The sequence below is a fragment of the Lissotriton helveticus genome, chromosome 9 (assembly GCF_964261635.1).
Source record: "Lissotriton helveticus chromosome 9, aLisHel1.1, whole genome shotgun sequence".
NCBI lineage: Eukaryota > Metazoa > Chordata > Amphibia > Caudata > Salamandridae > Lissotriton > Lissotriton helveticus.
In genome coordinates, this window is record NC_136070.1 from 1075365398 (window position 1) to 1075390661 (window position 25264).

The window sequence follows — 25264 nt, forward strand, 5'->3', positions numbered from 1 at the left end:
CTTACAGAGAAATGCAGGCCTTACTGACAAGTGGCTCTAGCAGAGCCTCTCTCAGTGCGGAGCTGAGCCTTGTGTGTGTGCGGAGAGCGCATTTTGGGGTAGGACGGGGAGAGAAGGCATAAAGGATGGACGGTTGCCATGTAACATGTACCATGTTTTGAATAGCGGAAGATGTTGAGTTATGCGGATGGTTGGCAAGACACCAGTCAGTTTATTTTGGTATCAGTAGTAGAGGGTTCTTCTAAGACTGGTGAACTGGGTTGCAGGACACCTGGTACTTTAAAGGGAAGGCTGATAGAGAGTGGAGGCCATGTTGTGAATAGCCCTATAACTCTTCTAACCCTGTGCTGCTGTTCTGAGCAGTGGAAGAGGATCTGTGAGGTCCAAATACACCATAAAGTTGTAAGTGGGTGACTGTCAATAACGTGGAGTTTTGTACTCTGGGGTTTACTTCGCTCTTGTCTAGCTGATATCACTTGAAAATCCTCAGTGGAGAACAACCCCGCTATTGACAGGTAACGATCTATACTTCTGGCTATTATCGCCTTATTTTGACATCACTACTCAAGCCTGGTAGCCATGCAAGCTCTCTAATGATATTTATTTTCACAGAAATATTGAAACCACAATATTTTTTTCACAAGAAGGGCCATTAGACAGATGGATTTAGGAGAGGGCTGGGGGAAGAATGAATGTGTGGCTGTACACTGCAACAGACATAATACCCTATACCTTACATTATAAGGATACTGCAAGTCACCTTGGAGTGGTTTGGCTCTATAAAGAACCTTCTTCCTCTATTTAATGGAAATAAGCTCTTTATTGTAATATCCTTTTCAATGTAAGTAGGTCATACTTCAACTGTACACTTAGTAGTACAGCACAGACGCTTTACAGTATGCAGAGCCAAATTACTGTCACTTCTATGTGAGCAAGTAATGATACAACACAAATGATTTTCAGCAGGATGTTTTGGTCTGCTTGCGTCCCTAGCCAAACCTAAATGTGGGGTCTTTCCATTCAAAAAATAAAAGAAAACTTGTTTCTGTTTCCAGGGTGAATTAGAGCAACAGAATGAACAAGGGATCCTCAGCAAGCATGCTTATTCTGTGACAGGCATGAACCAGGTAAGGGCAGTTTCCTCAATGTACAACTCTTCAGTCACAAAAATTGTAAAGGTAAATGCTACACCTCACAAAATCTATGACTGTATCACTCTCACTCTACATACATGAGTTTCTCATAGATACATTCCTATATGATATGAAACATACATAACAATAAGAAGTGTTTATGGATATGGTGCATGTACAATCTCCGCCAGTCATAAATAGTTTACAGCTTGTGTTTATCATATATGCACCTACTGTGTTATCTTAGTGACAGTAAAGGTATATATGTATTTATGTGATATTTGTATATTGCAAACCAAGTCAAAAAGCAGGAGAGCACTGTATAGAAAAATGTAAGCCTGAAGTCAGAAGGTCATTGCAGGGGAAGGTAGGTTCTGATAGTAGAGATCGACTGTAGTGTTCTTTAAGGTAAGACATGAAAGCATATGTTTATGAGTTAATCTAAGGCAGCAGTGATGGACATAAATGCTTGTATTCTTAGTGTATGTTAAGTGTGAGGAGTGATTTCAATGCTTTGAGAAAGAAAAGTTATTTGATTTCCTGCCTAGTTTGTGCAAAGACTGGGGCGTTAATAAACAACAAGGGTTTATGCCCTGCTGGATGTCTGCTTTGCCTGTGATACTAAGGACAATGGAAGGGATACTGATGAGGACCAATGACGGGTGGAAACTATCCAACAAATTGTCACTCCAGGTGGATGATGGGTCTGTGGGATCAAGACCAAGAAGGTACTCACCTGCTCTCTGCTGAGGTTACGTGTTCCAGCTTTTGATGGCCCTCCACCTTCTGTACATGTTAAGATTGGGAAGTCCGAAGGACCAGCTCGAATGCCTGACCAAGAAGCACAGATAGTTGAAAATGAGGTCCCAAATTCATCTGCTGGAGTGAATCTGGATACATTGAATATAACAGTGAGTTCAGATGCAGGATAGAAAATAACCATAACTGAGAATAGTGAGGGAGGGGCTGATTTGCCAGATAGATGGTAGACTCTGGTGGTGGAGACAGGGGCACCAGAAGCAATATAAGGTGTTAATGAAACAGGTAAAATTGGAGAGAAAACCAGTACTCTGAGTTCTCCTGTCAAGTCGAAACACGTTTTCCAATTTGAAACCACCCTTTTTTGCTTATGCACAAGAGAGTGCCTCAATTTAAGTATTCTGTAAACTGGAACGCTATAAAAGAATCTTATTAGCGTGACCCTTATGGATTTTACAGACCTTGCCTCTGGTACCATTGTCCATGCTGGACCAATGGAAAGGCTTATCTGAATTCACAGTAATACAACAGTGCCCTTCTTTCAACAAATAAAGAAAAGCAGAAATGTTTTAGAAATTTACAATAAAATATTCTTGCATTGCTATTCCTTTGTCGAAAAACGTCAGAAGGTTCAACCTTGAATGAAAGTGAGGGTTTGGGAAAAGAGCTTGAGTTTGAGTGCGGATGACCTCCAGAAAACTCAAACCATCCTGGTACAAGCAAGAGTTTAAGAAGCCTCCAGTTTAAAAAGTCTTCCTGACTTTGAAAATATGTGGTGGGCAAAGGATCAAGTTTTCAGTTTGTTCCTTCACTAATCCGATGTTCAATACATCTGATGACTTATCAGGGAAAATTATTCAAAATGTTGGAGGTGGTTATGTGTACTTTCAGACACACACCCTTTAAAAACTGTTGACTGTAAGAAAGTGAGCTCCCACTCTAATCCCCTCCCACCCCCCACCTTTCATGTAGCCTGATCTTGGAAAATGTATCTAAGGCTTACCAGTGAGTGAGTACATTAGTGTGTGTATTGTGTTTGTTCTATACTGCCCTCTATACTTTTTCACATTATAGTTTACGGTAGAGTGAGCAGAGGTAGGGATATCATAAGCCTGAGGAAGACCATACCCATGGAGACTTAATATTTTGGCTTGAAACATGTTGATTAAAAGATGTGGAATAATTAATAATCTGTGACACTCAACGATATTTTTTAATATTATCAGAGCCTGGTCGAATTAATTATTCCTTGGGTGATGCTCTAGATAATGTCAACTCTGTTTCATCTAGGATCCCTTTTATTATCTCCTATCAACTCTATAAGAGCTCCCATTGTTCGTAGAGCCATCCAGACCCTATTATGAAGAATACCATGATATATGGGTGAAGGTTCTATGTCCAAAATAAGGGTTATTTTTTCACGAGACTGGTCACGCTGATTTGTTAATCTTCAGGTTTGCTTCGCTTTACTTGTCGTGTTGTTTTAGGATTTAGCAGGGAGCCCAACACCAAACATAAGGTTCTGATGCCAAGGATTACATCTACGTACATTCCGTAGAGCTCTCCTTCAGACATCATTTTTAATGAATAATGAACGAAGTACACATTAATAGTAACATTCAGAATGCTTTGGCTCAGACTAGCACAGCGACGAGGATGTCCATTACCTTAATGAGAAGAATGAGGTCTCAGCATTGACGGGTGGTGGGGCGGAGGAGCAGATTACCACCCTGGAAGAGCTTGTCTGAGTAGACAGCATCCAACAAGAAAACTGATGTAAGCTCTTTGAGAGGAAAAATGGAGACCGCAAGATCCACTCTAGGAGGGCAAACCTGCATATAGTGAGGTAAACAGAAGAATTGGAGAACATGGGAATTTGCTGCCAGAAGATGAAGACATTAAGAGTTAAGTATCGACCTTTCTACAAGAGCATCAGCTGGGTAAGAGAAGGATTCTCTGCAAGACAGGTTAGTAATGCAAGAGGTAATTAGGCCCCATAATTGGAAGATGGCCAGCAGTATTGTTAAATACTTCAAGAAGCCAAATAAAGTACATATTCACTCCCTCTGGATAATTATTTTCTGTGTTATCTAATCTTACTTATGAGACGGCCAAAAGGACAAGCATTGGAAATGCAATAGGTCTCGCATTAGGAAAGTTTGAGCGATTGGTATTGTAAATGACACTTTTTTTATTATGTGTTGGTTTTGAAAATAGGAAAATTAATAGCTTTGTCAGTTACAATGTCAATAGTTTTAACTTTTGCAAATGTGACACCTATAGCATTTGTAATGCAATGTGTGTTGTATTTACGTGACTTAGATGTATTGATATTACAAATAACAATGGCTTTTAATTTTGTAAATAATTATTACTTAAATAAAATTTATTGTAATTTATAATGGCAATAGCTTAAACGTTTGTAAATAACTTTTGTGAAGATTATGTTCAGTGTATTTTATTGTGACGAAAATCCAAGAACATTGCATTTGCACCTACACACACACAGAGCCACACACACACACACACACACACACACACACACACACACACACACACACTCATATAGATGTGGTGGTGGTGGATCTGGAGGATATGGTGGTGGTGGATGTGGTGGTGGTGGTGATGGTGGATGTGGTGGTGATGGTGGTGGATGTGGGGATGGATGTGGTGGTGGATGTGGTGGTGGTGGTGGTGGATGTGGTGGTGGTGGAGGTGGTGGATGTGGTGGAGGTGGTGGATGTGGTGGTGGTGGATGTGGTGGATGTGGTGGTGGATGTGGTGGTGGAAGTGATGGTGGTGGATGTGGTGGTGGTGGTTGCGGTGGTGGATGAGGTGGTGGATGTGGTGGTGGTGGATGGGGTGGTGGTGGTGGATGCGGTGGTGGTGGTGGATGTGCTGGTGGTGGATGGTTGCGGTGGTGGTGGTGGATGCGGTGGTGGTGGAAGTGGTGGTGGATGTGTTGGATGTGGTGGTGGATGTGGTGGTTGTGGTGGATGTGGTGGTGGATGCGGTGGATGTGGTGGTGGATGCGGTGGATGTGGTGGTGGGTGTGATGGATGTGGTGGTGGATGTGGTGGTGGATGCAGTGGTGGTGGATGTGGGGGTGGATGTGTCGGTGGATGTCATGGTGGATGTCATGGTGGATGTGGTGGTGGATGTGGTGGTGGATGCGGTGGATGTGGTGGTGGTGGATGCGGTGGTGGTGGTGGATGCGGTGGTGGTGGAAGTGGTGGTGGATGTGTTGGATGTGGTGTTAGATGTGGTGGTGGATGTGGTGGAGGATGTGGTGGTGGATGTGGTGGATGTGGTGGTGGATGTGGTGGTGGTGGATGCGGTGGTGGTGGGTGTGGTGGATGTGGTGGTAGATGCGGTGGTGGATGTGGTAGATATGGCAGTGGATGTCATGGTGGATGTGGAGGTGATGGTGGATGTGGAGGTGGATTTGGTGGTGCTCCCGCCATGCCAACAATCGCTCAAGGGACGAATTATTAGTAAGAAATGTCCGTCTGGGAGGTTAGTTGTCTGTACTTAGCTGTGTACGTGAACTGGGAAGCTAGAAGAAAAGTGACTCCCGCTGTTGACAGGGTCATAAAAAACACTAATCACATTTCGCTACGGATCGCACATGGTGTTGGGTACAACACTGCCATGGGTGTATAAAAATCATTACTTTGGGAGGATTGAAAGAGCTCAGCCCAGAGAAGGGAGAGTTCCCAGTCTGTCTGGTGAAATCTGATGAGCTGCAGAGCTATGTAGAGTAGCAAAAAAGGAGTTGCACTGCGCCATGCAGAGCGCATCGCTCCTTAAATGTGAAGTTAAAGCGGCGCAGTTTATAAATAAAGGCCTATGTAAAATATAAACAAAAACTGATTCTTCCGAAGCGGCAAGCATGAGGTGTTGGTCGAAGGCACGAGGAGATTGTACCCACGAGTGGCAAGGAGACAGCTGAAAGAACAAGACGGAGGGCATTGCTGTGAGGAGGGGGGAAGAGAAATGCGACACGGCGGGCAGGGGAGGGGGCGGAGCAGGGAGAGCGGCATGAGGGTGTGAAGCAGCAGGGGCAAGGGATGAATTATTAGTAAGAAATGTCCGTCTGGGAGGTTAGTTGTCTGTACTTAGCTGTGTATGTGAACTGGGAAGCTAGAAGAAAAGTGACTCCCGCTGTTGACAGGGTCATAAAAAACACTAATCACATTTCGCTAAGGATCGCACATGGTGTCGGGCACAACACTGGCATGGGTGTATAAAAATCATTACTTTGGGAGGATTGAAAGAGCTCAGCCCAGAGAAGGGAGAGTTCCCAGTCTGTCCCATGAAATCTGATGAGCTGCAGAGCTATGTAGAGTAGCAAAAAAGGAGTTGCACTGCGCCATGCAGAGCGCATCGCTCCTTAAATGTGAAGTTAAAGCGGCGCAGTTTATAAATAAAGGCCTATGTAAAATATAAACAAAAACTGATTCTTCCGAAGCGGCAAGCATGAGGTGTTGGTCGAAGGCACGAGGAGATTGTACCCATGAGTGGCAAGGAGACAGCTGAAAGAACAAGACGGAGGGCATTGCTGTGGGGAGGGGGGAGGAGAAATGCGACACGGCGGGCAGGGGAGGGGGCGGAGCAGGGAGAGCGGCATGAGGGTGTGAAGCAGCAGGGGCCTTTGAAGTGAAGCTAAGCTTCACTTCAAAGGTGTGGGAGGAGTACGGCTGAGGCAGAGCGCACGCTGGGGGAAGCTTGTGGGGCGGAGCGGGAAGAGCTGCTGGGGAACAGATGGCGATTTGATGATGTGCACGCGCATTTTAGGTCAATGCACTTGCGCATTGACCTAAAAGCGCACGGGCACAGCACCAAATCGCCAAGTTGGGTAAAGTCTGTTTAAGTCCCTATAGTCTCGCTCTGCTCAATGCGCATGCGCATTGAGAGGCTAGACCTAAAAAAAGAAATGCAGCCACTGCTTCCCAAATTTAATCAATGAGTCCCTGCCTTCATGACCATTGTTTATAATGTTAAAAATCAATTCCATGGGGGGTCTATTAGGTATAGAGAGAGTTTATTGCCTTCAAGTTTCTAAAAACAACCAGCAATTCGGAAACCTCTTTCATATAGGAATTTATGGCAGAGAGAATACACCTATAGTGCATTTTGAAAAAAATAATTATTAGGCCCTAAATTAGATTTCGACGGGCAGGTTACTCCATCACCAACATGACAGATTTCCTATCCACCTTATTACAAGTGCATTGAATCCTATGGCACTTGTAAAAAGGCAGATTGTATATCCATCACGTTGGTGATGGAGTACCTGCCCGACAAACTATGTTCTTTATTCTCCATCGGGTTAATATTTTGATTTGGGCGATCATTTAACGTATGAATGATAGGCATATGATAGGATGGTGGAATTTGTGGTAGCTGATGAGGTCCCAGCAGACTGACTATCCTGCTGCATTCCCTTGTGTGAATACGGAATTCTAAAATCAGCATGAGGGGTAAGAAAAGATGGTTTTAGGAAATTGTGATATTATGGTGGATAGGCTAAACTTTCTATAAGGAAATGTCAATGCATTGTCCAGAAAAGGAAAATGTATTCAGTTTCTGATTCTCTATGAAGAGAGAAGGTTGATAGAGTTATGTTGCAAGTAACCCAGGTATCATCAGTTTATCACAAAAGACTGGAATGTCACGCCTGAGTCTTGTATTGGCTTGTATTGTATTGGGTGGCTTGTATTGTTAGTCAAAACCAAGGCATTATAGTGAAGAGGACTTCAAATGGTTTGGCAGATTTTACAAGTGGGGTATTGGGACTAGGAGCTCACAGTTGAAAATGAGTAAGCCATTGTACTTCATTACCTACTATGACCTACAACCCCTGAGAAATGTCATATTAGAATTATTTACTTCCCCTACATCCTCTTTTATTAAAGGTATTTTAATGTTACAATGAAGCAGTTTTGCACTGTTACTTCTGATAAGCTAAAATAAGGGAAGGGCTAACATGCTACAGCTTGCAAATTAACACTTGAAGGAAAATGAATCGTAAAGATTGCCTATAGCCATTTTTCAGTGAGAAATATAATAACCAAGCATGATTTGACATTTCTGGTTTCGTATACAGTAGTTTGTACTGCTTATGGCATTTTGCCCCTCTGCTTTCTGATGATTCTCCTGTAAAGTATAATTGATTTTTCAGGTCAAACTAAGTGCCCAACATATTAGAAACCTCTATGGTGTTAAGCTGTTATGTGTCTTTTGAAAGACCATACCTTGTTCAATGACTATAAACAACTGATGCAAGAATTTTCTTTCGATTTACGGAGAATGCATCCTTTGGGATAGTCTTGAATGCTTTAAAATTTTACTTTTAAGCTGTATTAATATCAAGGCTTTTAAGTTAGGTCGTATTATGTTATGTTGTAGGTTTTTATAAAGCGCACTGTCACTCTTAAGAAAAAAGTAGAAAGCACATTCCTTAATGAGCCAGAACGCAAGCTGGCACAAGCTCTGCAGGCTGTGGCAATTGACCAACCTGAGGATAAAGTTTGGGTTTAGAATTACTTCAAGAGGAGATCAAATTAGTGAGGCTCCACAGTGAACAGATGGTGCATGAGGTATTTAAAAGATTTCAAGATGATAATAAAGTCAAACATTTTGGGTAGAGACGGTTAACCCCGTAGCTGCTGGGCCTTTTCCCCGCCAGTGCTGAGCTCTTTTTTTGGCAAATTTAGGGTAGTTTGCGCTTAGGGCTCCATAACATTTTTCCACAAATGTATCCACACCAAATTTGTGTCCTTTTTTTCCAACATCCTGGGGATTCTAAAAGTACCCAGGGTTTATGGATTTCCCTGGAGGAGACAGAGAAAATATGCAAAATTTACCTACATTTTGAGTTTTGGGTAAAATAGGAAAAAAGTACTCTTCCCAGCAGCTTTCAGGAACATACAGAGCTGAACAAAAAAAATGTTGCCACAGTTTTGGGATTTTCCCAAGAGGTAGCCTATTTTTAGGTCGAGCCTAGCGGTAGCACGCATGCACTGCTCGCTCTGCCAGACTGCTGTAGTAGAGTATGGGAGAGAAGCCGCACCCACTCTCCTCCCATACTTATCATTGAGTTTCTCTTACTGCAGGCTGGACATGCGCTGCTTCAGCTGAAACCGCTTGTGTTTTTTAAGCAGTACACCCGCCCCCTTACACGGGCGCCTGCTTGCAATCACTTTAACTCGGCATGTCTGTTTCACCCCCCCCCACCAAGTAAAATGGATTTAGAAATGATTAGCAAATTAATTTATGAGAATTCCAATTAGCACCTAATCTTGTGCTAATGGGCCGAAGCTGCAAACAGAACATCTGTGTTACATGTCATCTGCACTAAAGGTGATGTAGAACCAGTTGAAGGGCAAAATTGATCCATAGAATGGATAGAACATGGAACATATGAGGCAAATAAGCGAACTATGTTTTACATTATATCAGAAAATTTATATTGAGAAATTGTTACTGGGGAGTGACACAATCAACCGTTTTTTGGTAGCTTCCAACTAATATTCTATGACAACCAATATCAGCTGCGTTCTCCTTTACTGCATTACAGCACTCGATTCAAGACGTTGGCTATCAACACCAATCAACAACACATACATGTACTCCAAAGTGTTCATAGGGTGTCCTTTTTAATGGGTGCTCTACAGAACTCCTAAATACATTGTCCTACATGTAAATATGATTAGGATCTAATGGGGCTTTGCCTGTTGAAACTCCCTTCTAGGGATCTTGATGAGGTGGTCCTTATGGACAGACCTGAGAGGAATCCATGCTGCCAGACATGATGTTTCCTAGTAAATTGTTCAACAGTGTGTCTAGGTGTGTAGATCATTTAGAGGCTCCTATTGCCAGCAAACGGAGACTAGGGTGTTTTGGGAAACTGCATCTTAGGTATTGCTAGGGTAATGAAGGTTGAATTGATATTTAACTAAAAAACTGTTTGTATTCTGGTTTGCTTTCAAAGGTCCAGACAAAAGATGGTCCTGTTCAGCTGCTCCGAATTCGCAATCCTTGGGGACATACCGAGTGGACTGGTCCATGGAGTGATGGGTAAATGGAAACTATGTGGGAGAACTACTTAAGGGTTGTTGAAGCCAGATACACATACTGGATAAGAAGTGGAAGCCATGTCCTGTCATGTAATGATGCACATTTTTGTGCAGTACCAGCATTCACCAATTCCAGGTTGTTAAAACAGATTGAGGGCTGATATCTGTGTGATTTCCTCAGGAAGGGCCTCAACAGGAGAGTGGGTCATCTAAACTTTCACTCATCTAGGTAAGCCTGGGTGATGTGGTTTGAGGGTTTTCTCGACTGGCACTCCATAGATGTTGGCGGATCTTGCAACATACTGCCTAACCCTTGCGAGTGTCAACTATTTTGTTGTTTTCCCTGTGGGGTTTTCCATATACCCTGGTTGCATCTTACAGCTCCCATATAACCAATGGTTAGCTATGGCAGTGCTGTTCAGCGTTGATGAAGTCCTGATGAAGCACTTCACTTGCAACAGAATTTGGGCCTCTGAGGGCAACCTATTGTGAAAGTGGGTCAGAGTCTTTGTTCTGCTGTGTTCATACCTTAGCGGTTTCTTTTCTAATGTGTTTTACTTTCCTAAAATGTATTTTAATAATGCTAACAGTATCCCGTCTTTGTATTACCAAGTATCTTTGCACTTGACTCTAATCTCTCCTCTCTCCTTGCTCTCTGTTCTCGAATCCTGTGCTATGTCTGATAACTCTCCAGACCCTGTGTCACTGTATCAGAATGTATCTCCATTTGCAAGGTGCAGGTTTAACCTGTATCTGTGCTTTCCTGATCTTAAAGCTCCTTGTTGTTTGACTTCTGTCCCTCCAGACTCTTTGACCTGGGTGATTTACTGCCAAAGTTATGCCTGTCCATGTTTAATCCTATAGGTAGATCTTCCCTATCCTATTCCCCCTGTCCCTGAGTGCCCTTCTGCCTATATGTTTTTATTATTTAATAACTAAAAGCTGTATGATCAACAACTGCACACTTTATCAGCCAACAAACCTTCAAATGGCGGAAACATGCCAGGAAGACCTTTGCAGTCAAGGGTTCGACGTTATGGATGTCCCAGCATGAGATCTGAATGATACTAGATGCACATCAAGAAGAATTTGAAAACCAAAGCTTTCTGGCCCTTGAGGTGAAATTCCTGAGCAGGCGACAGAATCACCCTGTCAGGGGGAGCTTAAGATAAGTGTTAATGAAATGTAGAGCCCCAAGCTAACTGAAATGCTGAAATGAACTTAAGATGATCAAAAAACAAACATTGTCTGTGAAGATGGCAGCAGGTTGCAACTGCTTAAACGGATCCCTTCAAAACCCTAAAGTAAAGGGAGCAAACCCCATGAAGACAAGAAAGTACAAAGCACCATTCTGGAAATGTAAAACAAATTGTTTTGTAATGTGTCCACAGAAGAATCTGGCCCAATCCGGCTTCTGAATCGGCACAGATTACAGCCTATTCCACCCTTAGAAGACGACTCTTCAGGACCATTGATGCACATCTCCTAAAGGAAGTCCAGCGCCAAAATGAAATTTCAAGAGTCCACATGCAGCCCCTTAAAGAGGCTACCACCTAAGAAATGCTTATAGAACATTTGGGGCCTGGTTCAACTGGCAACAACTCTGTTGAGCACAGATTGCCACGTCCATGGAGCATCCCTAAAGATGAAGTGTTAACTGCTCAACCTCCATGACTTCAAGCAAAGATGGAGAAGGGCAGATGGAAAAATACATAGCTTTGGGAATAGACGAGGTGATGACAAAACCACAGAGGAAGCAGCAGGGACACCGTGGATAAAAGAGGAAACCACGGCCTAAAAGGCCAAAATCAAAGCTCTGAGAAATGTGTACAGAAGACAAGAGGATAATTGGACAGGAGAAAAGAAATCCACTCTGTAGCAACTGGAACTCAAACATGGAAGCAGAGCGTTTTCTCTGTATGCAAGTCTGGAGAAGATGGGAACATCCTGCTCGGTTGATCCACCAGAACATTTTCCTTCCATGCCAGGTTCAAGGGACCAAGTAAAAGTTGTTGGCCTCCACCCATAAACACAGGGAGTGTGTCACTAATACCAGTCCCGGGTACCACGTGCCCCACTGGCACTTGATGCCACCTTCTTGTCTGTTAGGACACAAATAGCTTGCCCATGGAGGAGGAGGTTGAAAGGCTGGAAGGCAAGGGGCACTGCTGATGGCAACTTTGAGTTGAAACAATGTCCCATTTTGCTCAGTGTCCACATCCCCTGAATCATTTCTCCTGTCAGACTGGCATCTGTTGTGACTACTCGGTGTAGAGGAGGAGCCAGTGACACTTTGGCAACAAATTAGAACCCACTAGACTATTGCCCTGGTTGCTTGTAAGTGTGGTCGACTGCTTTGTTTGGAAAGAGAAATAGCAATATTCACCCCTTTTGTCTTTCATCTTTAGAGCGGAACTAGGGTTACTTTCCAGGTGAAATAGAAAAAAAATGCCCAAAACATTTGTTGTTTTGAGGTGAACTGTCGGGCGCCTACCAAGATAATGATGAGGATTGAATTAGGGTAAATACATTGTCCCTGCACCAACCAGTATTCTTGCTAGCTACATCCCCAGCTGGGGACCGGTGTGAGGCACCTGCCTGCAGGGTCCTCCTGCTACTAATAGGGGCTGGACAGTGTAATTAACTCGGTGTAAATAATATTACAGAAAATACATTGTCCTGCTCCTGACAGTGGTACGGCAGTTATGTATTCCCAATTTGTCGCAGTGGGGAACACACACCTCTCTCATTATTTGCTGCGAGGACTAAGGATGCATGGCATTCTGCAAACATGCCGTTTAAAACATTTTTTATCTGTGGCAGGCGGATGCAAAGGCAGGTGAAATTGCCAGAGGTTTTGCATCTACTCATATGGGAAAAAATTCACCAAGTCCCCATTGATGTAGAGTACATTGCCAGGAGGGTTGCAAAAATTAAACTGAAGATGGCTATTGGACCTAAAGGAAAAACACCTTGCACCACTGCCCCCCCCCCCCCTCCCCCACAAATCAGGTTAGAAAGGAAAGGAGATTTATGAAGAGCTGGTCTCGGGGAGGATCGACATAAGAAAAGTGTACGTCATCAGGAACACAAACCTTGAAATATCTGAGTGATTGTTGACCTAGCCTCCCATCACTCAATAACAAAAGAAGAATAGATCGCCAGTCATCAAGGTAAGTACATTTTAGAATCCCCTGCACCTGAAGAAAACCATTTAATGGAGCCAATACCTTTGTAAAGATCCTGCAGGAAGATGACAATCCAATTGGCAGCACCGTGAGCTGAAAAGGTTCCTTTCCCCAACACAAATTGGAATGCACTGAAACCTGAAGTTAAGCAACTGCAGATCACAATTGGACAGGTAGTCCCCAGACCTTATGAGAGGAATAATGGCTTGAAGAGCCACCATCTTGAAAGTTACAATAAGAAGGAACCAGTTCACCCCTTCAAATCGCACTCGTTTGCAGACAAGAGTTGGAGATTTCAATCACAAGGATCCCCAAGTCCAGATTAGAATGTTGTCCCAGCGTAACTTTCATAAAGTCACACACTTGGTTTGTGTGAAAGCCATATTTTGAACAATAGTGATCAACCAGAGCTTGGCAGGAAACCAGAACAAGCTGTAGTCTGTTAGGTTGGAAATTGTTTGTGTATAACCTGGAATTCTTGCCTCTTCCTTTGAGTGGTACAAATTTTGCAGTTGCTGAAGGAAAGATCACTTTTCTTAGTCGACGCTCATCTAACAGCCTCTTGCAGAGAAGGCTTTCCATATCTACTTGCCCCAGCACATCTTGTTTGAATTTAATCCAGTTTGTGGATCTTCAGATGGACTATAGGAACGTGTCCCTCCACTTCAGACTGCAGGAGGTGAAGCAACAGGGAATTGATGCCTTCTTTCTCTTCTGTGGGCGGTAAACCCCATGACTTGTATTCCAGTGCATGAGTTCCACGATATTTGATTTTGTTCTCCATGCAGATAATGGAAAGTATAGCAGCGTCCAGGAGCCTTGTGTTATTTTATCATCTTCTCTCTTCTCCAAATTTAGGCTTATAATTTGACTGTTTTTTTGGTCCAGGATCTGCAGAGGATTCTGACCACACCCTATCCTGGATCCCATTTCCTTCATGTGCACTTCATAGCAGTTACTTTGTGGTAAAGGCTTTATGTTGTCTGTAACTGTAAAATATCCAGTAACAGAATCTAACCATGGGAAAGTCAAGCAGCCCAAGGTTCACACTCTTCCTCGGTCTTCTCAGATGACTGTTGAGGTACAGGCTCTCTGGGGTGAGACAATTCCTGCATTTCGTAGGAGCCTTCATGGGTATGTTAATTTTGATGTATAATTTCAGTCACTCTCACACAACACTCCCCACAGTTAAATATGATGTTGAGTCCACCTCGCAGTACCTTCCTATCGTGGGACCCACACTCAATTTCTTTAGAGTTTGGAAACAGATTTCCACCACTCCTGCCTTCATTACAATTTAAGGGCTAAATTCCGATCATTCTGCAAACAAGAATTTGCACAGGCATTTATAGTTGTCTAATAATTCTCACACCAAGGCAGTTTCCTCTGAATATGGCAGGTCAAACCTGCCTAAATGTATTTGGGAAAAAGGCCCAGAGAAAATGCAAAACATGCAGAATTAACTGTGTTAAAAACGTTTTTTAATCAGTAATTTAAAAAAAGAATTGTTTATACTTCATTTTGATAATGTAAACACAGAATGTGGTAAATTCCTCACCCTGGGGTACATAGTCAATGCCCCGTGGCATTCTAGTAAGCTTGCAATGAGGACCTATGTCTTTGCACAGTGTGCTTGCCATTTATGCTGCCCTAAAAAGCTGCAAAAGATTTGAATTTTGTTGTGCAGGTTCTTTCAAAAATATCAGAGTACTCTCCACGCCACCAGACAAGTGTCCCTGCTTCTGCCATCACAAGATAAATCATCCAGGGGTCCTTTCCTACAGCAACCTCCTGGGAACTGAAGGTTCTGGACCCTTGGGGCCTTAAGGCGGTCTGGTGCAGTCACAACCAACATATTAGCTAAAGTTAGGATGCAAGAATTCGACACTAAGGATCATGTGTTGACAAATACTGCCACTCAAGCTCCAAATTCCAAATGCCCTTTGAAGCTAGCCTTCGGACGGTCACATTGCATGGTCACAGTTAACCATTAGGGGAGGGATTGACAACTTCTCATGGTTTAAGCAATACCCTGGACCGCCACTGCCTCAGAAAAGAAAGGTGACTGAAACATTGGCGACGGTAGAGCCCAGGTACTTGTAATCACACTCCTATGGATGAATGGAAATTCCTGCCCCTTCGACACCAGATAATAGTGCCGGCCAATCCGCCTGGAGAGACCTTCCACCTCTGACGGGTATGAGATGATCTTAAATGGAATCCCAAACCAAGCTGACCCACAATTTCACTGAAGCACCTCAGGATCTTTGGCATAACAATAATCAGGGTGAACGTCATCTAAGATGCAACTCCATCCTCCTTGACTATGCACCAAGACATTGCTGGATAACCCATTGCCTCTTGACTATGTTTTTCTCTTTTCCCTGTTTACTTCCCTGTTGGCAATCTCGCTGGTCTCGCACTATCCTATAATTATGCATTCTGGCACCTTAGATTACATGCGAGAATCCAGTATACATGCAGGGAAGTGTATGAATGCCAGCCAGTCTTGTAAATGCCAGCCTTACTGGTTCTGCTATGTGTATGCCACAATCCTTGCTAAAAATCCCTAAGAGTATATCATCTTCAGCCCAAAAGTAAAGGTACTGGGAGGCTTCAAGCCTGGCTTTGGAGCACAGGAGACACGCAGGGCAGTACACATAGCTGTGGGAAGAGCGAGTGTGAGGTGAGAAAGGGCTGGCATAGTCTAGTTTGCCTATCTCGGAGTGATGGAAGAATGAATTGGTATTACTGGGGCTCAAATTTGTGTCCAGTGGGCGAGACTGAAGGTCAGCAGTGAATGTTTCCTCAGTAACAAATACACAAGGAGGAACAAAGGGCTAGTTGAAGGTCCAGCACACACGCCCTTGGTAAGACTGAAAAACAAAGGTGTGCAGTTCCTATGGAAGGTAGGTCGGAAGGGTCCTGAATGATCCTTCAGGAGGAAGAGAGGCAGCTCAAAATAACTCCGGCAAAGAGCCCCCTTGCGGGGCCTATTGGGCATTGCAGCGCCGGCCCAGTGAGGAGCTGCCCTATGACGAAGCATGACACACTCTCAGGTGTGTGAGGGCTCCTGCTCCTGAAGGATCAGATCCACCAGACTTGATCATTTAGGACCCTTATGACCTACCTTCCATAGGAACTGCACACCTTTGTTTTTCAGTGTTTCCGCAGTAAACCATCTTGCTGCCCTTCATACTTAGGAAACAAGTGGCAAAGGTGGACACAGGTGAGATAGTGAAGGCTGGAAAGGGGCACTGCAGAGAGAAGCACATGGGGCAATGTGATTGAAGAAAATTAGAGGTAGAAATAAATAATTAGAGGTGGAAAAAAATGGGGCCCCATGGACCACCTCCCTCACGTCCCACTACCCTTGATAGAGTGCCAGGTGAGATATGGGTATCTGGCAACAGATAGTAAATGTGGAGCAGCTTGGTAGTGAGAGGAGTGTGCAGGACAGAGCAGAAGTGTGTCCTAAGTCAGATAAGAGTAGTCCACTGACCTAAAACATCTCCACAACAACCAAGGTCTAGAACAGATCCATACACAATACCACCAAAATACTAGAAGATTCACACTTCCTGAGACACACTAATGATCCTTCCTTTCCCATCCTAGCAACAGTCCTCTCAGCATCATTTGCCAACGCCCCGCTAGTCCACACGTGGGCAAGCCCCATGGTCAAATCACTCCTCAACCTCTCCAAAACCGTGGCTACACTTAATATGAAACACCCTAAAGGTGCTTGGTCAAACGGTTCAGTTCACAGAAGGAAAACCTTTTTAATTGAGAAATTATTTTCTTTTCCAGAGCTCCTGAATGGGACAAACTGGATACAAATGAAAAGAAGAAGATGGATGTTGTATCCATGGAAGACGGAGAGTTCTGGTGAGTTCTCTTCCAAACAGAAGTGGGAACCCTTGTTTACTGTAAACTGATATATTCAAGCACCCCTTATTCTCCATAAAATCCCTCAAAGTTTCATGTAAGCTTTGAACTCTTAACCCAGAAGGCAAAATCAGGACTCCAGAAAGCAATGCATGACTGTGTTATTGAAGAAGACTCGAAACAGCTAAAGACAGCAGCCTCAATTGCCAGAGCTGAGAAAGCTCCATCTTTTGCCCTCATCACAAGCGAAGGACTACATTTTGATCCATGAACAAAGGCACAGGGATCAGAATTATTAGTTGAGTGATAATTATCACACTAAGACAAAACATGCAGAAGTCTGTGTGTTAAAATGGATTCTAAATGTAAAACTTGGAATTAGAGGTATATTCCACCCTGGGTGAGTGGTATATACCATGTGTGGTAATTACCACTCCCTTTTCCATCTGGGTTGTAAAGAGGGCCATTGTCGGTTTCAGACTCAGTGCACATTCCATGATGGAACAGGCAGAGAGGAGACCGCACATGTATATAACAAATGGCTGGCTGCGAGCGACTACTTAAATCTCATGGTTAGGGATCATATCTCCCCATATCTGTTTAATGTTGCATTCTTCACACTAAGTGCTCTTTTAGTATCCTCCATCCTTTGCACTGAGCTCTGTTTCACTATAAACAAGTATCTCTACAGCTCAAATTCAGTTGTCCCTTGGTTTTTTTCTCATTTAATCTCTTAGGATGTCAATAGAAGATTTTCAGAAACATTTCCAAATGATGGATGTCTGCCACATAAGCCCAGAGAGCCTCCCAGGTGCAGAGGCAACTGTGCAGCCCTGGGAGTGTGCCATGTACGAAGGGCGCTGGGTGAGAGGAATGTCCTCTGGAGGAAGCATTGAACAAAAAGGTAATCATTACACTTTTGTGAGCTTTAAGGAATTGACTAACAATTGTTAAAGAATGCGGAGACTGGCTTAGCCAGTGACAATTCTTGGAAAACTTGCACCAGCAGTTATTTTTTTGTCTGCTTTCCAAGCTCAGCAAATGTGTGAAGCATGTACAGATACAGGCAGTTGGGCTGTTTGTCTGCCAGTGTGAGTGAGGTGAGGAGAACAAGTGGTAATATCCTTACTGCCTACCTTCTGGCCATTGCCAGCTGTTGATTGTCTTTCCACTCTTTATGCACCTACGACTTCTTATGTGCTGTGTGTTGCCCTAATGCATAAGATAGCTTCCCATTTCATACAAACATGGGTCAAGCAGTATTTTTAACTATACCAACAAGAGAGAAAGAGGGTCATAGGAATATTTAAAGACCTGCCCAGGTTCACATCCCCATTACACTCTAATGTCCTAGAACTCCAAGGCAAACTACTGCTTGAATGAAAAACACAAAAAGAACCAGGGGTCTAATGGCCAACACTGTAGCCAACGAACTTCAATTCCTCACAGAGGGAGTCAGAAATACGGGTCACATGAAAGCCCACAAGGACCAAACAGTCAATGCAAAAAGAAAAAATTAAAAAAGAGAGCAGAAAGTAAAGTGACTAATAGTGAGATTCAAAGACAGCTAAATGGATTCCCATCAATCTACCGCAGTGATCAATATTCTCATTTGGTCATCCATGTATCGGGATGGTATGTCCCTTGATCATTGAGACTTATTACCATTCCAATGCAGATCAGCTGGATTGGATCAGAACCTTAATCAATGAAGATAGAGAATATGTTACTTGATACCAGATCACAAGGGAATACAGTGCAGTGCAAAACACAAAAAAGTGATGATTAAAATAGGGCACTCCACAGAATCTGCCCTTCTGGAAATATCAGACACTCTCAAGATCATCATTACAAAGGCAGAAAGGCAGTCTGATTTTGCTCGACCTGTCGGCCGCTTTTGATACCATCTCACATAGTATTCTCCTTGTAAGGCTCAAATCCAGTGGCATCTCCAAAACCATATTGGCATGGATTCCTTCTTCACCAATGCAGGCAAGGAGTGTCCCGCGGAACATTAGTTTCTGCCGAATGTCCCATTAAAACCAGAGTGCCACAGGGCTCGTTCCTTAGCCTGCTGTTTAACGTTTACATAACCCCGCTAATTTCCCTAAAAACTTCATTCGGGATAGAAGTAACGTCAGACGCGGACGACACACAACTAATTCTATCTCTAGATAAAGATTCTACTGATGCTGAACTCAATTTTAAACACTGTCTAGCCGAGGTCATTCATTGGATGAGGAACAACCACCTCAGGTGTAACACCAACAAAACAGAGATTCTACTAATGGGAAAAGACAATCCCTTCCAGCCGAATGTTTGGTGGCCTGAGGGTATGACACCACCATCCACCACTGTTAAAGTGCCAAAAAACATAGGAGTACAATTCAACACTGCCCTCTCCATTCGACCACACTGTGGCAGGGACCTGCTTCAACCTCATTAAGTCACTGAGAACATTCTTTGACTTCATTCTCCTAATGGCTTACATCGTCCTCCATCATGCCCCAACATCAAAATATATCATGTGATGACTGTTGTTGATTCCGTTTCTAAATAAAAAGTTGTCTAGTTTTACTTGTGTAAGCAGAAAATTCTCTCAGAGAAATGCCCACGTTGTACTGAATCAAGGACGGTTCTTACTGTACAGCTAAGACTGTGGGAATGGGTAAATCTCAATGTACGCCTATGTTGAGAGAATCTCCAAATGTATTCTGTTGTAAAATGTTTCTTCTAGGATGTTTCCTATTGGTCCAAACTTTGAGAATCATCTATTCCCACAGAATGTATGAACCCCTTAGTCTAATGCCCAATAGAAGAGTGTTGATTTTACTAGCAAGACAGACCCACTTTTTCCCGTTTCAAAATGCAAATCTATGCCCAATTCCATTTAGAACTGTACTGAGTTCTTTGAACTTATAACTTAAATGCTTTGCTGCTTAATCTCCGCATGGCGCCTTTTCTGTATTTTGCCAATTAACACGTATATAAAGCATTGAAAAGAGAACATTTGTCTGTCATTCTTATGAGAATGTTTCATCATCATTGTAGGATACTTGTAATTAAAATGAGACGGTTCCAGTCGGGGAGCACCAGAGTCTGTATCTGGACTACACCGCTCCCTGTCCTAGATGTTTGCATGCCTCATGAGTAACCCTGGGCGAAGTACTACGCTACGCTCGCGTAGTTTGCGAAGTTTGCGCTACTTCGCACTACGCGAATTGCACGTAGCACAGTGCAAACACGTGTAGGGTAGCGTCGCGGCCATTTTTTGCTTGCTCGTGGTCCTCAACGCCATGTTGGCGACTGCGAACGAGCAAAATGACATCCGGCGAGACATTTTCCTCGTTCGCGATCAGCAACGTCAAGTTGCCGATTGCGAGAGTGGAAAATAAACCTCCTGGCGAGATTCTCAACGTAGGGAGGTCTGGTTTCTCATTTCGAGTGGTCGCGTATGCTCACGACCGCTCGCAATGAGAAACTACCAGTCTGCGTTGAGAAAGCTGCAGCTCGAATAGAAATCTACTCAAGCAGCAGAAAATGACCGCTTGCCCTGTGCAAGATGCAGTTTGCACTGATTGCACAGTGCAGACAAGCATCCTGCACTGTGCAATCAGTGTGAACAGCATTTTGCACAGTCCACTATGCAGTTCGCGTACTCATGAGTTAGAATTTGATATAGATTTCCGCGCCAACACGTGCTTATTTCACAGAAACATTATAAGGCATACGGACCAAAGTGGCACAATGACTTCTGTAAATGATTCCACAGTTAAAAACAGTGTATGGCAATTCAAGTGCCAAATAATCTTTTATGACCAAACTGAGGAAAGAAATACCGAAGATATGTTTTGCAAACATTAAGGCTGTGGCAAGGATACTGAGGAACATTCATACTATTTTTTTTATTAGTGCAGCACAAATGCTTGTAAATTTTGTAAACTTAGAACTATGATTGCATCATTTACATTCTGGAATTTCATTGGCTTAAGCATATTGATGCACAGAGGAGCTTCTGTCACTAACTATATGAACCTAAATAAATTTGGCTGAAATTGTGGGCTCATATATTCCCCCTCGCTCTGCAAATAGATGATGTGATAGAGCCAGTGCTACAAGGCAATTCAGGTAACCGAGGCAATGTGCAAATGCAGCAACAGCACGTGTCACAAAGGTGCAGAGATAGGTCATAGAACTTCCTGTAGATAGGTGGATTAGTATACTGTATGCTTATTGGCTCTGCTGATATATGATGTAACAGAAGCACTGCTGCAAAACATTCTGGGTAACCACGGCAGCAGCATAATGAGTCAAAAAGGAACACAGATCAGACTGGCAAAGGAAGAACGGAAACTTGCTAGCATGAACATATCAGGAAAATGTGAGGGTGAGGTAAAGCATACTTTGCAAGATATGGAGAGCCAAAGAGCATTCAGAGCAGAAGGTACTTCTAATAAATATTTCCAAGGAGAAGGAAAACCATTGGCAACCAAAATGTGACACTTGAGACTGAAGATAATCCTGAGAGTTTTGGCTTCTCAACTCAGAAGGGTCAAACATTGGTTCACACTGCAAATCCAGGATGGAGTATTTGGAAGTGGCCAGTATAGGCGCAGAAACAGGCACATCCAGAGTCTTGGGGGGGGGGGGGAAGCACCAGGACAAGGCACATCATTATCATCATCACTGCTTGAGAGCAAGATACAGGAGAAGAGGTCGTCCTCTGAGTCATCAGTCACTTCCTTTCCAACCACCCCGATATGGTCTTGGGGGGAGAGGGGGCTTGAACATCATGTTTGATGTAGCACATGATCTCTTCCAGAGTGGTGTGCTGTTGGACAACACCCTCTTTAGCCTAGGGAAGTCGTTGTGTAGGTCCTTATGTTTAACAATGGCTTTCCAGTGGTTACTAGGGCCATAGTAGGAATACAGGTATCAGAAAGAAGAACGCCAAAGTGATGTCGATCTGCCAGTGCCTTATCCAAGGTAAACTGTATATGGGCACTAGAGTGATTGATTGCCTTCTGTAGTTGGTGCCACAAGACTGGAAGGGGTAAAGAAAACAAATAAAAAAAGAAGCTGACAGTTAAAATCTAGTTTAGTTAGCCATGTGAAAGGTGAAATTTAGAGTATGGAAAAAAAGTATAAAACATAGAAAGAGGCTGCGAGAGGGCGAGTTGAACAAGCACTTTTATTGTTGCCAGGCGCAGTAATAAGAGAGGGCGATGGCTTCTGTGCCAACTCTTACTTAGTGCCAGTGACACTATTTGCCTTTCTTATGTGCCATCTCATTGCCCTTGCCAGGAGTGTGATTAAAGCAGTATTGCACCTTCTACCCCCTAATTGTCTTGGGATAAAATTATATTTAGTGTTTGTATGTTTGGTGTGTATTGCTGTTATTCAGGTGCTGAGTGGGAAGGGAGGTGGGTAAATGAGTTGTGATTTCTTGATTTCAGTCACAGTTGTAAGAGTGTCTTTGAAAGCTAAAGATAACAGCTGTTACCCTCAGATTGCTCTTTTGCACTCCTGGCACTGACTAAGATTCGTGTTGCTCTGTTCGCTTAGCTAAATTTAAACACCTTATCGTTATCCCTTCCCTTCAAAGTTGGTAAGTGATACATTGGATCAACCCTTTGGTGTAATTACGATTCAGTGGTAGTGTTGCATTACTTTGTTTACCCGGATTATGATTTAAGATCAGTGACTTTCCCTGTGGTATTTTGTTTGATGTGGCAATCCCTATATGTTGGCAGCTACATTATTTGTGGTCTGACTGTGGATTTCCTAACCCTATTGTTTACCTACTTAGCCTTTGCTTAGTAAGAGCCTTGTGTTTGGTCTCCAAGACAGTTACAAAGCTATGATTCCTTACAAACAAAGACAGTTGGAAAGGGAACATGCAACTCTGTGCCAAAATTAAGAGGTATGTCTAAATGTCAGCATTCTCACTAATCAGGTGTTACAATAATAAAAGAATACAAGATATAACATCAGGGTCACAGCATAGCATGCTATCACATGTGAAGACAATCAACTTTGTACTTAATGATTATAAATGTATGTTTACATACCCTAACACTTCTGACTGTAGAGACTTCTTTTGGTAAAGTAGGGAAAATTTAAACAAAGTGTTTGACTTGATATTCACTTTAAGTGTAGAACAGATTGGAAAAACTATTAAATGACTTTGAATTATAACTTTAAATAATGGAAATATATTAAGTTAAAATACTTTTTTGAAGGTTAAATTAAAAAATAAACTCCCAACTGAAGAAACAAAATATACTTTTAATGTTCAATAATGAGTATACGTAATTATTAAACTAGATGTTCACAATTAATTGTGATTATTGTAAAGGTTTTAAATAACATGTAATGTTACTTCTATTCATATAACAATAGGTTTTACTATTTTTATACATTTTTAACACTAATGTATATTTATTTGTTTTTAACTATTTTAAACAATGTAATTGTATTTAACATTATTTTCTGTGAGGTTTTATTTTAACAACTTACCTCGATTATTTTCTATGTGAGGGTGTTGATGTATCTTTGGTTGGCCGTTTGTAGCGCTGGACTTAAAAACAAAAGTTTAAGTTATTACAAAAGTGCAAGTTATTACAAAAGTACAAATTATATGTGTAAGTTGATACAAAAGTGCAGTTTGTGTATTGTGAAAGTAGAAATCTTACTTAAAAATGTAAACTTACTCCAAAGTACAAGTTACCTTTGTGATTCAGGCACAATGTGAGTATTTGTAAAAGAATTAATAGAAGTTCTTAGATGTACCAGTGCATTGTGTATATGTTAATTATTCCATATTGGAGCTCCTTGATGTGTCTGGTCATTACAGTGGACACAAGGGAGCCTCCCAGGTATGTCTTTCCTTACGTTATGTTATTTTCATTTATTACACGCTAGAATCGTCCCCGAAGTGGTATCTTGGCGTGAGACCCAGATGCTGGGCAAAAAGAAACCATCTTTGAAATAGGTGGATCTTAAGAGCTTTCCTAGAATGGAAGTTATTTTCACATGTGCGTTGTTGCAATGGCAGTTAGTTCCAAAGATGTGGGGCGAGAAAGGAAAATGATCAGCAACTTGACATGGCCTTTCTGAACCTAGGGACCTTGAGCCAGGCCTTGTTGTGTGATCTTAAAAATCTGGAAGGGATCTATTGAGAAAGCTTTGAAGATAAATACATAGACCCTTTTCCATGTTGGGCTTTGTGAGTTAAACAGCAGATCTTGAAAATGATTCTGTTTCTCACTGGTAACCAGTGCAAGGACAGAAGAAGCGGGGCAGTTGCCGTTCCGGTGTTCTGAACTACCTGAAGCTTGGAGAGCAACTTCTCATTTAGGTAGGCCAAAAGTGAATTGCCATAGTCCAGACGGCTGATAACCAGTGCCTGGCCTACTGTTTTCCTTGTGGAGAGTGGTAAAAGGGAAAAGACTCTTCTCAGCATATGCAGCATGTAAAAGCCTAAACCTGTAATAGGTGAGCTTTATTCTTTCATAGAAAGGGGTTGGGCCAGGCGGACTCCCTGGTTTTTAGCAATAATTTGGGTATAGGGGCAACACCCAGTTCTGATGGCCACCAGTCAGGTGACCAAAGAAGTTGGGCCTGCCCGAATAGCATCATTTCAGTTTTTGCGGTGTTGAGCTGGAGTCTGTTTTCCGACATCCAAGTTGCAGTGGCTTTCATCTTAGCGGAGAAAGATACTTTTGATTTGGTCAGATTATTCTCCAAGGAGAAGAGCAGTTGTGTATCATCCCCATATGAAACCATCTCAAAGCCAACATCTCTGACAATTTTGGTGAGGGGGGAGCCACATAAATGTTAAAAAGTGTAGGGCTGAGACAGGAGCCCTGAGGCATTCCACTGTCTAATGACATAGTTCTAGACTTATAAGGACCAAGAATGACCGTTTGGGTCCTATTTGAAAGGAATCCAGCTAGGCATTGCAGGGCAGTACCATGGTTCTCTTGTAGTCTGCCAAGAAGCCTCGTGTGGGACACCCTATCAAATGCTGCTGACAAGTCTAGCAGTACCAGCATTGTGGGTACATCTGCATCAAGGGAGCATTTGATGCGGTTGGTGACTGCTAGCAAAGCTGTCGCTGTACTGTGAAGCAGCCTGAAACTCGACTGGGAGGAGTCTAATAGGTTGTTTGATTCGAGGCAGCTTGTCAGTTGGCTTGTCAATATGCTTTTTC

The 25264-nt window shown here is 42.8% G+C and overlaps 1 protein-coding gene across 1 annotated transcript in view; it reads left to right on the forward strand.

The window, feature by feature from the left end:
* Positions 1-25264, forward strand: part of LOC144782219 (calpain-1 catalytic subunit-like) — a 194453-nt gene that overhangs the window by 89442 nt on the left and 79747 nt on the right. Inside the window, exons 7-10 of the mRNA XM_078661454.1 lie at positions 1056-1127; positions 9889-9974; positions 16972-17049; positions 17787-17953. Of these exons, the coding sequence (XP_078517580.1) occupies positions 1056-1127; positions 9889-9974; positions 16972-17049; positions 17787-17953 (403 nt within the window). The remainder of the gene's footprint in view (positions 1-1055; positions 1128-9888; positions 9975-16971; positions 17050-17786; positions 17954-25264) is intronic.